Source organism: Aspergillus udagawae (assembly GCF_001078395.1).
Source record: "Aspergillus udagawae IFM 46973 DNA, scaffold_9, whole genome shotgun sequence".
NCBI lineage: Eukaryota > Fungi > Ascomycota > Eurotiomycetes > Eurotiales > Aspergillaceae > Aspergillus > Aspergillus udagawae.
The window spans coordinates 604,850-618,758 of record NW_025091272.1 but is presented as its reverse complement, the minus strand read 5'-3'; the positions used below and the strand labels follow the sequence as shown (position 1 = coordinate 618,758).

At 48.4% G+C, this 13,909-nt stretch overlaps 4 protein-coding genes and 2 non-coding genes across 6 annotated transcripts; 2 read left to right on the top strand and 4 right to left on the bottom strand.

Annotated features, from left to right (window-relative positions):
* Nucleotides 1–734: 734 nt before the first annotated feature.
* Nucleotides 735–2,315, bottom strand: Aud_010459 (alpha/beta fold hydrolase; the record flags this gene model as incomplete). The annotated part of the gene is made up of 3 exons (XM_043295299.1): nt 735–1,547; nt 1,625–2,097; nt 2,168–2,315. The coding sequence occupies 3 exons, from the start codon at nt 2,313–2,315 to the stop codon at nt 735–737; spliced, it is 1,434 nt and encodes a 477-aa protein (XP_043151234.1).
* An 840-nt stretch (nt 2,316–3,155) lies between these two features.
* Nucleotides 3,156–5,029, bottom strand: Aud_010458 (putative capsule-associated protein CAP1; the record flags this gene model as incomplete). The annotated part of the gene is made up of 2 exons (XM_043295298.1): nt 3,156–3,207; nt 3,261–5,029. 2 exons carry the CDS (start codon nt 5,027–5,029, stop codon nt 3,156–3,158), a joined length of 1,821 nt encoding a protein of 606 aa, XP_043151233.1.
* A 2,181-nt stretch (nt 5,030–7,210) lies between these two features.
* Nucleotides 7,211–7,291, bottom strand: Aud_010457. Its single transcript has one exon. It is a non-coding gene; the product is annotated as a tRNA-Ser (tRNA).
* A 582-nt stretch (nt 7,292–7,873) lies between these two features.
* Aud_010456 lies at nt 7,874–7,954 on the top strand. Its single transcript has one exon. It is a non-coding gene; the product is annotated as a tRNA-Ser (tRNA).
* Nucleotides 7,955–8,293: 339 nt separating this feature from the next.
* Aud_010455 (protein phosphatase 2A structural subunit TPD3) lies at nt 8,294–10,600 on the bottom strand (the record flags this gene model as incomplete). The annotated part of the gene is made up of 9 exons (XM_043295297.1): nt 8,294–8,632; nt 8,685–9,022; nt 9,072–9,172; nt 9,231–9,375; nt 9,428–9,542; nt 9,606–10,097; nt 10,149–10,300; nt 10,361–10,466; nt 10,538–10,600. The coding sequence occupies 9 exons, from the start codon at nt 10,598–10,600 to the stop codon at nt 8,294–8,296; spliced, it is 1,851 nt and encodes a 616-aa protein (XP_043151232.1).
* An 897-nt stretch (nt 10,601–11,497) lies between these two features.
* Nucleotides 11,498–13,771, top strand: Aud_010454 (phenylalanine--tRNA ligase subunit beta; the record flags this gene model as incomplete). Its single annotated transcript, XM_043295296.1, has 9 exons — nt 11,498–11,550; nt 11,609–11,649; nt 11,717–11,736; nt 11,793–11,869; nt 11,931–12,060; nt 12,124–12,390; nt 12,446–12,687; nt 12,742–13,550; nt 13,608–13,771. 9 exons carry the CDS (start codon nt 11,498–11,500, stop codon nt 13,769–13,771), a joined length of 1,803 nt encoding a protein of 600 aa, XP_043151231.1.
* Nucleotides 13,772–13,909: the final 138 nt, after the last annotated feature.

Genomic DNA, 13,909 nt, shown 5'->3' with positions numbered 1-13,909 from the left:
ATCCTAGTACTATCCTTGATCCTTCAAGGTATCTATTGACGGCCAACTATCTATCTACTTCGTGCTCCCAACGAAGGAGCTACCTCAAGACAGCTCTGCCCGGATTGGGCTAACCTGGACCGTTCCTGGCTTGCTTAAGTGGGGTCTACAACAGGTAACTTCTTCTTATCAAGGTAGCTTCAGACCTTCTAGTATCATCAACCCCTGCCTTCAGGCCGTTGCCCCCGTGCCACCATCAGCGCTTTGATCCCTAAAGAGATTCAAACTAACCGTTGACGCAGGTAAAGGGGTTGTTATTTTCAACCGGCTGGTGAAACAAATCAAACCGACTCAAAAGTTAATTGATATGACCCTTGCCTTCATATTTAAGTTCCCCTGGTTACGTTTAGTCCTGTATCCTGGCAAGGCCACCACCGACAGTGTTACAGACGAGGGGGGAATTTCAACCTCAGTTACTCCGTACACAGTGCGCATCGGCATAAAGACAGAATGCAATCGATAATGGTAATGATTGGTGGATGAAATATTGATGTGTAATCTTACATTTGACTCTCTCCCTTCTTAGGTGACACTTCGCAGATGTGTCAACTCTTGACATTGTCCATACAAACCCAGCCAGCAAGTCTGCGATAGGACAATGCAAAAGACGATAAAATATCAACAGAAGGATAGAAGACGATAGAGAAAGGAAAGTCAACTCCCACGAGTTACCACACCCGTCTCAACGCACATTCTTACTTGCGAACAATCACCACGGCTTCAGGGTAACAAGCCTGAACAACAGCACCAATGTCCTCTCGTTCTCCCTTCACAGCCCATTCCACGGTCTTCTCAATAGCCACACGGCTCTGGCGCTCCAATGGCGTGAAGTGACGAGATTGTGGAAGCATGACGACCTCGCTATTGTAAACAAGGTAGTCTGAGATGCCATCAAGGCAAATCTGAGGGTCGAGAGCAACATCTGCCTTACCCCAGAGGATCGTGGAACTTGCTTTCAATGCTCCTGTAGGTCCCTCATCGAACAAACCAGCTCCACTACCAAGGCGCCGCAGCTCATTCCCTCCCGCAATGCTATGCAAGTCGGCGATGGTTTGGATCGATTTGTACCAGCGACCCAATGCCGCCCCATCTCGGTAGTAGCCAACCATGTGCTGAAAGTTAGAGAGCGCACGTTCCTCCTTCACCGAAACTGGATAATCGTCGCCTTCGGCAGTCCGTGTCTTACATTCCTCGGTCGACGGGCCCATAGTGCTCGCCATACATTCTGCGGCATCCCGGGCGGTGAAGTCGACATCACCATGAGAGGTCTGGTGAACCGCCTTCAGGAAGGAAAAGTTGCCCCCGCTGCCGAAGTATTTAACAAAGCCCATTGGCAATTGCATCACAAAGATATAGCCCGAGCGCTTCAATTGCCGGAACACAGGCCACAGGGACCTGATGGCTTTGATGAGAGTCGAGCGCGACCGGATTGGTGAGCGGATTGAGGTCTTGAACATTTTCGACGAGGAGGATAGAAGACGCCGAATGTTCGCTGCAGCCAGACCGGGCTGGAAATGAGAAGTTTGTTAGCAAAGCTCAAATACTCATGCACTAACCAACACTCGTTGTGCGTTGCTATACGTACCACCGGCCCATTGGTGACGATAAACCGGTCAGCCAACTGAGGAGCTTCAGCTGCAAGACGCGTGGAGATAACACAACCCCAGTCATGCCCTACGATAATCGTCCGTCGCTGGTTGTTCCCAGTCTCCGTATCTATCCCGTACTTGGCTCTAATAGCAATGATAAACTCCGTCAAGCTCTCCAGGATGTTTGTCGCCGAGTATTTGTCCAAAGTATCGCTTCCTCCGTAGCCGGGTAGGTCGATGACGACCAGTGTCGCCGCAGATTGAAGAGAACTGGAGCTCACAATGTATCGCCACACGGCCCAACTATCAGGAAAGCCATGGATGAAGATCGCTAGTGGTTTCTGGGAGGCCGTCGAGTTCTCAGGGGAATCATTGCAAAGGTAGTGGAATTTGAATCCGTTTCGCAGGGTGAGGATGTGATGAGAAAGACCAAAGCATTCTTTGGAGAGATTCCAGAAGCGGTCGCGGGCTATTTCCATTGCAACAGAAATTGCGTCAGTCTACCGCAATCAAAATGCCTGCAATGTAAGCCCACTCACCTAACTGCAACTCCAACTTCTCCTTCTCAGTGGGACGTTTGAAGAAAAGTCCTTTTTTCACAGCTTGAAGTCCATAAAGAATCAGAGTTAAAAATCCATAAGCAAAAACCACAGCAGATTTGAAGCTATTAGCAAGACGGCCAGCCATGTTGCTAGCAGTCTGGTAGATGACCTGCTCTCCGCCCAAAGAATGACGTTAAGAGCAAAAAGGAGTTGTAATTTCAGAAGGAACGTAGCACGTCAGTAACTTTGCTCATAGGGAAAATTCTGAAGGTAAGCTTCAGTGAAATAACACAATGAAATAGAGGATGTAAAAAAAAAAAAAAAAAAAAAGAAACGGAATGCGCCGACTTTGAGCAAAAATAAGCTTAAGCAGTAGATGGAGCTGAGGGGAAGCTGTTTTAGCACTATATAAATGATGCGTCATAAGGCATGTGATTATGCTTGCTTGCCTGATGCATAAGGCAGCACAACTCACTTTCGAACCTGAGCTTATAGCTTGATACCGCCATAGTAATTATAGACGCTGTATCTGAGACAAGTGAATGTGAGGAGCTACTTATGTCGAACATATGTTGGTCTAAAAGAGCCGAATGCTCACAAGATCAAAAGGCAGGGGCATCTCCAATCAAAGCAATGTAGGCGAAGTAGAAGCCTTGAATATCCTGAAGAAAAGAGGTACATCGGTAGATACATTTGCTACAAAGTCTACAGCAAAGCTGCGTATACGAGACGGGGACCTGTTGCAGCAACAATCCTGTCAAGTCTAGATGCTTCCATCATGGAGGAATATCAAGCAAGGCGAAAGAAACATAAAGTACAATACAAAAGCCAACAGCCCCATAAAATCAATCAGGTATGTGAAATATCACTCCGCAAATGGGTATTGGTACAGAGCAAGTGCAAGATTCATGAAACAAAAACCATAACACCGGACCAGAAATTTACAGAAGAAGAGGAGGGCATTTATCACCAACTCTGCAGCAGATCAAAGGAAGAATCCCAGATTCTCCCGGTTGTCGTCTATTAAACGTCCGTACCTGTCAAGGCAAATGTTAGCGAGTCACGAATTGCAACCGAGAGGGAAGCTTACTCTAATAACAGTCTGAAGAACCACACTTCCATGTCGTCATTTCGTAATGCTTTCAGGGCCCAATCCCGGCCTTTTCGCGCAATTTTCGGCGCCATGTTTTTGCCCTCATCTTCGGTGACAAAGTACCGCATCGTCTCAACGTACTCGTCACCCGCCAAACTGAGAGGAACGTAGTGTACCCAGGGCTTGATCCACTCGTCGTGCCATTCACGAAAAATAGCGACCTTGCAGACTAGACTGTTGCTGTGCAGAAAGGCATAATATCGGCCACTGAATGCGTTCCCGTCGATATCGACCAGATACTTGAAAGCCCATGCATCCTGCTGACCAACCGCATCCACGACGTCAAAAAATTCCTTCTGAGCGTTACAGTCATTTGGGTCACATTGCCCGATGAATGTGAATTTAACGTCGAACAGATTATGATAATCTGCGCGACTGACTTCCTTTGCTCGCCATTGACCGTCAGCGGTCTTAGAAAGAACTTTGACATTGTCCAGGCTATTGATGTTGCCGACAAAAATCTGACGGTGCTGTCGACGCCAGCCACCAGCTCGAGAGAAACCTCCGGTTGTGGAACCCCTCCAGAACATCTTTTCTTGCTTCTCATCCCAAGGGTGATCGTTTTTCTCCGCGTAGGGAACCATGTTAGCCCAGTACCAGGGACTTGGGTAGAGGATATCTTGAAAGCTGGATATTTTGCTCTGCGAGAAAATCGGGAATAGATCGTGAACCACGTCAAAAGCATTTGGGCGATCAAAGAAGCCGTAAGTGCTTCTCAGTGACGGAGTATTGCAGACATCAGAAAAGGCAGTGGTATTGTAGATAAAACCTGGATTTCCACGTTTGTAGGCTCCGACATTATCTGGCGCATCCTCGTTCAGGGATCGGGCGGGGCTGTCGACCGGGCAGGAAGCTCGAGAGTTGGTCCATGTGGGCTGATGTGCATACCGGTTGAAACGTGTCGTGCGCACTTCATCGATCCGATCACCCTTGTTCAAATCTTTGGGCCGAGGCGACCATGCGTTTGTCGGCGATTGATTCTGGAAGGATTTCGGAAGGACGCTGTCCTTCGCAATACTGACCATCCTATGCAGATCATCGCTCGGAATGACGACTCGAGGCTCATCGTGGGTATTGAAAACGAGGTCCATGTCTGGTAGAAACTCCACAAAATCACCCATCATCCCAACAGTAGCATCTCGCTGCCATTTGTGTCCGTCGCCACCTCCTTCGACCAGAGTGACCTTTCCCTTTCTGATGAGCACTCCAATCACAGCATTGTCATATCCAAGCGCCTCGCGCGCACGTTCACGAATCACCTTTGGCTCGATCGCCCAAAAAGGCAGCAAGGAGTGGTAAATCGTGTCGTATTCATCAATCAATTGGGCGCCCCTCGACTGAGCGAACTGAAACCACTTATCAAAATGCGGCGGAGGGTGCATATGATATCGACGGCGGTATTCATTGACAGCCTCGGTCAGAGTCTTGGACTGCCGCGATTGCAGCTGTTCGAAGTCCTGCTCTGCATTTCCGACCAGAGTGGCGATTGGGTGTTGATCTGTGGGGAGGAGGGTTGTCGCGGGGCTTTCTGGCTCCTGTTTCTGCTGCTGTGCATTGCTAGAAATATGTACAGAAGGACGGTGTGGAGGAGCTGGAGGAGACTGGTTTAGAGGTAAGTCGGAATCATGGTGACTTCTAAGAAAAAAAACTGAGAAGCCTGCGAGGACGACGACACCCAATAAGAACACGAGTCGTTGAAGTCGCATACTGCCATCGAGAGGGGCAATCTTAGCTATTTATGCAAAAGAGTGCCGAGGGGGCATTGAGACGATTCCGGAGGTCACAGGAATGTTTGTTTGTATGTCATGTAAGGGTTTTGCGAGGGTGAAAAGGAGAAACAGTAAAGGGTAAGGGCGAGGACAATGAAAGTCGCGAGTGGTAAACGGTAAATGGCAAGGAATATGGAACGTACCTCAGTTAGACGGCAAACAATCAAGTAATTCGATTGTTCGATGCGAAATTCATGGAAATAGTGGGACCAAAACTCTCTTCAAAACAACCCCCCAAGACCTCCATCACCCACATCTAATTAAAAGCTAGATACGTAATCTGTCGTCCGACCACAAGCCACGCTAGTTGCAGCAGTGCACCCACCACTAAGAACTTTAAGGTTCTGCAAGGCCTCTTAGTGGATGGAGGGCGGCATTCCTGGCCATTCAAGCGTCAACCTGAGTTTGATGTGCCAAGGATCAATGGCGCAGGTACTCAAACTCGGGAGGCCGGTTCTGAACTACCCTTAAGAATTTACAGGACATATTCGTTCCTCCAGTGGCCGTTGCTACGTTCCGTGCAATCGTTTCTCATGCTTGAAAATGATCTGAATTAGGAGACTCTGCAAGTGATTTCAGAATGGCTACTTCAGGAACCACGTTTATCATTGATGGCGGAAACGTATGCGTACTATACCCTTTAGGTGCCTTAAAAGGTGCCTTAACTTTACAACAGTACATAGATAGCACGCTAGTTTGCACTGGTCCTGGTGATTGGATCTTTGTTATTGCAACCATAGTGTCGATTATGCAAATGTCCTTAGGTTGGAATAGTGACATTGGGATGTGGCAGTGAAAGTACCAATGATGTACAATTTCATCTTCATCCTTCTCAGCCGCGGTTCTTCCTGTCAAGGAAGGTACCAATCAGGGTAGAACCCGACTCAAGATAGTGACCTAGTGCTGCTTGTCTCGCGAAAACCTCCAACAGCAAGCTAGGTTAAGTGCAAAAGCCCCCAGTGTTTCGAGGACAAATGTTCGCGCCTGAGCAACATGGCAATACGCTGCAAGACACAATGCTGCCACCAGCAGCACATGCACTATATAAAATACCTGTCGTCTCATATGTATCGATAATGGTTTCATGGCCCGCAGTCCGCTGGTTGATCCCTGGGGCCGCGCAAGGAGAAGGATGAAGATCGTGGTGACAATTCCGCACAATCCCCACTGAACATCCAAATCGCGTATACGTTTGGCCAGCAAAGAGCTGAACTCCGGGTGAGACGACTGCACGAAAAATGACAAGTACAGAGCGGCATGTGCGATCAATAAAGGCGAGAGGACTACTCGGCCAAAAAGACGGTGGAAAGGCGTCAAGGTGGATTGTGGGATGGTTGTTAAGATCGACAAAAGGGATGGTGATGTCGGTCTATATGCGGATATATACCAGACCGGGGACATCAGCACCTGGAATGGCAGCTGCGAGATCGCAACATGGCCCAACGCTTTGGTTAGGTGGAGATAATCTGGCAGAAAAGCTGTCATTTAGCTCTCGTCTATCGTGAATTGAGCAATAGAGTATGCAAGTGTCGACTTTGTCAAAGAGCTGTGGGATATTGTTGTTCCTACGCAAAGGGACGGCCAGACGATACGCCAACTTAAGAAAGTACATACCCTCGCCACTCCTCCACATGGAGAGTCCCAAAAGCCAACCAAGCCAGATCAAACAGACAACATATTGTGCTCGAGTCTCCGAAAAGCCGCGAAAAGGGGCGGATTCCCTCCATGGTCTGTGTGCTCGCTGAGGGTCATCTGCATACTCTGCGTGCGAAAAAGAGCTCTTATAGCATCTCAATGCGACCAGGGCAATGAGAACAGAAAGTTGAGCGTAGTATCCCCGAAGATCAAGAAGCTCGCGGCGATGCTGCTGTTCGGCTGGAGAAACAAGAGCGAAGTGCCAAGGCCACGACAGCGACATACCAGCTGTATGATTGTTGGACTGTTACGATGGTAGGATCCTGACTACTCGAGCGCGGAGAAGGCACGGGAATATCAGCGCAAATCGTTTACACACTGGTTGGTCAAGTTTGAAAGGCAGCTTGAATGAAGCTACCTAGTATTCTAATGCATGATAGGCCCTGGGGATAGCGTAGAGAATGGGGGCAAAAAAAAAAGAATCGTCAGCGATAGGACTCGAACCTATGCGGCCGAAGCCAAGTGATTTCTAATCACTCCCCTTAACCACTCGGGCACACTGACTGAAGCTGAAGAAAATGCCATATTTTTACATTTATGAGCTTAATGAGCGACATACCACAACGAACAACCCCTAAGCTTACAAACACTTCACTACTATGCACAAGACAGATAGCTGGGCTTCAGGTTGGGGAAGGGGAATTTAATTAAAATACTACTGGCAGATACTATCTGTATCGTATACTCACTCGAGTGTAGGTGTGAGGGTAGTGGCAGAAATATGCTGGAAGATAGCAGTTACACAACGTCAGAAGAGTGGAACTTCTTTATGGTTCTCATCAGTATGCTAGCTAAGAGCGAGGAAATTGCAAAGGCGATAAGCCAAGGTGGGGTAATGCCGGTTGTTTTTGATGCCGCCAATGGATACTTCGGAAGTAGGTGAGGTTTAATGTTGAATGTCCCTAAGTAGCAACTCTGTAATGCTACCTGAGTTAGACAAAGCAACACCTGTAGAAAACATATCTGAGTTCAACGAATCGTCTCCCAGCATTCTTGGACTTGGGACGAGCATGCCATTAGTAATCACTGTGAGTCGCATTTTTTCTGGATGATAGGTTAAATTGAATTCTTTGTAAAATAGCCCTAGTCAGTGTGCCCGAGTGGTTAAGGGGAGTGATTAGAAATCACTTGGCTTCGGCCGCATAGGTTCGAGTCCTATCGCTGACGATTCTTTTTTACTTCGTTTCCTCTTCTTTTTTTGCCCCTCAACTTCCTAAATAAATGGCAATAAATCATTTCTTTGCAAGTCTCAGATACTTTATTGCTGGTTTCACATGATGGAACAAAGTCTACTTCATGAACGGCATGGATTATTTCATTCAGTGAGTCAGTTGGCCCAACCATTTCTCTAAGTGGACAAGATTGACAAGTTTCCAACCCGGCCCCCCCGCCCCCCACAGAAGCGCAAGTCCTATATTTACTCCCGCTACCCCTATTGAAAAGCTCCCTTCGGACGTGGGTATGAAGTGGTGCATGCAACGAAGTAGCATAATCGAACAACTAAGCCTAGGGTGAAGTCTGCATGGCCTCCTCGTGGCCGCCCGCGGCAGTCGTTGCAAAATACCGGACATCGACATCTTCATCCTGCTGCAACTTCTCTAGACTGGGGAGGATTCTCTGCTGGATAAGCTCCTGACCCCGAGGTGACGAGGTCGCTGGTTTCCCAGCTTTCTCGAGCTCGGATAGCGTCCCTTGGGCGGGAAGGCGCTGTAGTGTGTCGATCAATACAGCGTAGGATTTGGCGACATTGAAGCGGATATTGGGGATATCATCCGTTACGAGTCTGTCTAGAATAGGAAGGATTGAGTTTTCGATAATGTCCAGCGAGACGACGGGCGCGAGAGTCTAACATAGTCAGCAATGGCCCAGCTCTTTAAAAATGCCCAGAGAAACTCACAGAGATAGCGAAGCATGTGGTCATTCTGTAGAGATAGTTAGGGTGTTGTCCCATGGCCATAACCTTCGGGATGATAGAGCCCTGAGCCCATTCAACTCCGAAGACTTCTGTAAGCTTTCTCAAATTTTGAGTGGCAGCCTCTCTGATGGAGAAGACAGTGTCACCGAGCCAGCCCATGCACAAGTCGCTGAGCTGTTCGTCGAAAAATTTGACACCCAGCTGACTAGCAAGAAGAGGGATGTACTCGATGATAGCAAGGCGAACTCTCCATTGTTTATCTTCAGCTAACTGGACAATGGCAGGGAGAAGCGACTGCGAAAGGAGGTCGATGCCGATGACTGAAACTATTAGATATAACCAATGACAAAGTTGTGCCTTGAACCTTACCTTTGTTGACCAGTTCCAGCTTGGAAATGATATGTAAGCGAACATCGGGGAACTCGTCTTTGAGCATCTGAAGGAACATCGGGAGCAGATGAGCAATCGTCCTAATCGCATATTATCAGCATTCATGTCCAAGCAAACTTAGAATCGTATCACTCTGACTCTTCTTTCCCGAGGATCGGGGCCAGTCCGCTGATTTGAGTACCCAATGCGGCTCGCACATGCTGGGATGGATCCGAAACAAGATCCTCCACGCTTGTCATAATCTCGTTAAGCAAGGTCTCCCTGTCAATCAAGCTGCAGAAACCTATTCGCCATCAAGTTAGCCAAGTCCTATTCTGCATAAGAGCTTTACATACCTGGAATCTGGCCCGCAATAGCAGTCCGAACTTCAGCCTCAGTGTCCTTCAGAAGCTTTACAAATGAGGGCACCATGTCGCGAGTGACAACTTCTTCGTGAACAGCTTTAGCGATCTGCCATAAGATATCAGCACAGCCTAAACAAGATAACCAAAAGCCGCACCAGGAACAAAATACCTTCTCGTATCGATCGGCAACCATGTATCTCACTCGCCAGCTCTTATCCTCGAAAAGGTTGCGTAGGGAAGTCAAGAGGACACCATGGCTGGGTTGCTGCTCCTTTGGGATTTCCTCGGCGATAGAGATGAGAATGTCCACAGTCAACAAGCGCACGCTGTCTTGATCGTCACTGGCCAAGTATTGGAACAAGGGTATTATTTCTTCAATGATCACTTGTGTCTGCATTTCCTTGACAAACTTGGCAAGATTATTTGCCGCCTGTCGTCGCACCATCGGCGTTTCGTCATGTACAAGGCCTCCGAAATATTGGCGGAGACTTTGCTGCAGTGGCGGCTGTGATTTTCTGTAGGGAACACAATAAAGACCCGTGGCTGAGACTTTCGATGTGAACCAGTCGGCTTTCGACAGGCGAATAACCATGGGGATGAAGTATTCTTCGATCTGCTTCTCGGATAATTCCTCCCCGATCTTGTTGAGCGACTCGACGGCCTAGCTTTCTGTCAGCACAAGAAACGACAGACCCAACCCGCTGGTTTTTACCTTCTCCCGCACCAATGGTTCTTCAATGGCTGCCAAGTTCTCCAGGGGAGAAAGGAGTACATGGCCAAATTCCGGACCGCCAACATATTCCACGAAATTGCCTAGCTCATCGCTCAGAGCGGTTAGGACTTCGTCTTCGTCCTCAACAGAGTCTGCGGAAACCGTAGATTAGGTCTAAAGTCTTATCATGGACAAAATCTGGTCGAACTAACCATCGAGGAAAGGAATAAGTTCGTCCCGGGTTCTCTCCGGTCCTAAGGCCAATGCAATCGTAGAAAGACGGCGTATAGCGTTGATGCGAAGAGTGACCTCATCATGCTAAACGAGACGGCGCACGCGACTATCAGTATGCGTCGAAAGAGATGATGTGGGTGAAAGAGCAACTGTACCTTCAGTTCATCAATGAGAACAGCAATGGGGTAGAGCTCATCATTTTCTCCCTGACCCTCCATCGCGGGAACTTCTGTATGCTTTTCAATGTACTATTGAAAGAGTGAAAAAAAAAAAGCTAACGAGGCAGGGATGCGGCAGATTCAAGGCCTCAGCAGGAATTGGAATTATGTTGGTAGATCAATCCGGTATGACGCGAACTGAACAGGGGCTCCGGAAGTTATTCTGTGGTCGACAAAGTAGAGCTGTCGTGAAGAGGATGAAATTATCAAGCACCTGCGCTTAGATTGATATTAGTCGCTGTTGATAGCAGAGTTCTAGTGGTATAGGAAGGGATAATGGTTAGAAACCCCAGAGCGAGGTTTCGTGGGGTTTGGGCCGCCGCAGGACACTTGACTGAGTATCAGAATTACCTAGACAATTGAGATTTGAATTCAGCAAAACAGCAATTCGTTGCCAAACAATAATGGAAGAATTTAAACTCCTAACTTGAGAAAGGAGAATAGCCTCGAATGAATCTGTAGAGGCTGGTATCAGAACGGCTACTATTCTTATTGAGGCGAGCTTCGACGGTCGCTGGTGCTCACCTGAACCTGAGGCACTAGTACTACGAAGTACTAGCTGCTCCTGTGGCTGGTGGGGGTAAAAATAACCAAGGCAAAGCCTGAGGCCCTAAGGAATCAGGAGGGGTGAATTAGTGGCGGTGCAGTCAATCTGTGGCTTGATCGGCGGAGGGTCAAGCCCCAACGGAGACAAAAGTGCCACGGACTTCTATGACTGCGATTATCTGCCCGACACTAGAGAACAGACAGAGCATCGGCGGAGTTACCAGCGCTGTCAATTTGCATTGAATAACTCGAACACTCATTCTCATCTCCATACCAGTGCGTTGGTAGGATTCAATCGTTGTCTGATCACGGTGTACCTTCTACACAGTTGCTAAGAACAAGCCCCTCATCATGCCCACGATCTCGGTCGATAAGGCCGCGCTCTTTAAAGAGCTTGGTCGGGAGTATGTTTTCTTTTGTGTCAATGTCTTCAAACATCTTGTGACTAATCATACCACCAAGATATACGACGGAGGAATTTGATGAGCTGTGCTTCGAATTCGGTAAGTTTTGACTCATTGATCCCTCACCTTTTTTGGCGGGGTTTCTCTCTGACGGCTTTCCCTGCAGGCATTGAGCTCGATGAAGATGTAATGCGCCCTCGGACACCCTGAGAGACACGATTGAACATTGCTAAGAAAAACAGACCACAAATTCGGACAGACCCATCGTCGATGGCAAGCAGGAGCCGCCCCAGCTGAAGATCGAAATCCCCGCCAACCGGTACGCATACTTTTCGGCAAAAGTTAAACACTCCAATCTATATACTGAGTCTTCTCTACAGTTACGATCTGCTATGTTTCGAGGGTATCCAGCTCATGCTCAACATCTTCCTGGGCCGGAAGCCTCTCCCCAATTACCGATTGGTTGAGCCCGACAATGGACAGCTGGAGAAAATCATTGTCAAGGAAGACGTAAGTGGATGTGGTCGGAATTTCAGTGTCGGGTCAATATGGACTAAACAAATCTTCAACTAGACCATGAAAGTAAGGCCGTTGGTTTCCGGAGCTATTCTTCGCAACATCAAATTCGACAAAGCCCGCTATGAGTCCTTCATTGCTTTGCAAGACAAACTCCACCAGAACCTTGCCAGACAGAGAACTCTTGTGTCGATCGGTACCCATGACCTGGACACTATCCAGGGCCCCTTCACCTACGAGGCACTGCCACCAAAGGACATCAAATTTGTGCCTTTGAACCAGACGAAAGAACTGAACGGCGAGGAATTAATGTCCTTTTACGAGGTATGACACTGACCGGCCATGGGTTGATCCTATTAATACTTACTCTCATAAACAGAAAGACAAGCATCTGGGCAAATATCTCCACATCATCCGCGACTCCCCCGTTTACCCCGTCATCTACGACTCCAAGAGGACTGTCTGTTCCCTGCCGCCAATCATCAACGGTGACCATTCAAAGATTACTTTAGATACCAAGAATGTCTTGATCGAGGTTACGGCTCTTGACAAGACGAAGCTCGACATCGTCACCAAGATCATGGTCACGATGTTCTCCCAATATACTTCCGAGCCCTTCACGTATGTACGGTCTGCCTCGCCTTGTACGCCTGATACTAACTCATTCTTGCGCAGTGTTGAGCCTGTTCAGATTGTCTCTGAACACAATAACGAGACCAGGGTCGAGCCTGACATTGCACCTCGTACCACTCAGGCCGAGGTGTCTTACATCAACCAGTGCTGCGGACTGGAGCTTTCTCCCGAGGAAATTTGCAAGCTCTTGACCAAGATGTCCTACCAAGCAAGGCCGTCTGCATCTTCGCCCGATCTCATTGACGTGGATGTTCCCCCCACCCGCGCGGACGTGCTTCACCAGGCAGATATCATGGAGGATGTTGCCATTGCGTACGGTTTCAACTCGCTCCCGCGGTCCTTCCCCAGCAAGTCGGGTACGATTGCTCAGCCACTACCCATCAATAAGCTCACCGATATTGTCAGAATGGAAGCTGCAATGGCCGGGTGGACAGAAGTCTTGCCCCTCATCTTATGTTCTCACGACGAGAACTTCGCCTGGCTCAACCGCAAAGATGACGGCAACACCGCCGTCAAACTGGCAAATCCTAAGACCGTAGAGTTCCAAGTTGTCCGCACAAGCCTGCTTCCTGGCCTCCTCAAGACCATTCGTGAGAACAAGCATCACGCAGTACCCATCAAGATCTTCGAGTGCAGCGATGTCGCCTTCAAAGATCTGGCTCTGGAACGTAAAAGCCGTAACGAGAGACACTTCGCTGCAGCTTGGTACGGCAAGACGAGCGGTTTTGAAGTTGTGCACGGCTTGCTGGACCGCATCATGGCCATGCTCAAGAGCGCCTTCATCACAGGTGAGGAGGGTCTCGAGAACCCAGCCGTCGGTGACTCGCATTACTGGATTGAAGAGCTCGACGGTAAGTCTTACATGCTTTTTCGCTACGTGTAGGTGTCGGGTACTAACTCAGTCTTAGAACCCACTTACTTCCCGGGCCATGCGGCATCGGTCAACCTTCGTATTGCTGGCAAGGACCACATCATCGGTGCCTTCGGTATCTTGCACCCGACAGTATTGGAGAAGTACGAGCTGAAATACCCCGTGAGCACGCTGGAGATCAACATCGAGGCTTTCCTGTAAGCGATTATCAAAGCAGATGGGGGAGTGGTTTTAGCAAAAATTATAGATATTTGCCTTGAGAAAGATCCGTTGGCACAAAACAGTTACAGGCCTAGATTTACGACGTACCTTGAATATGACAAAAAAGGACTACCTTAT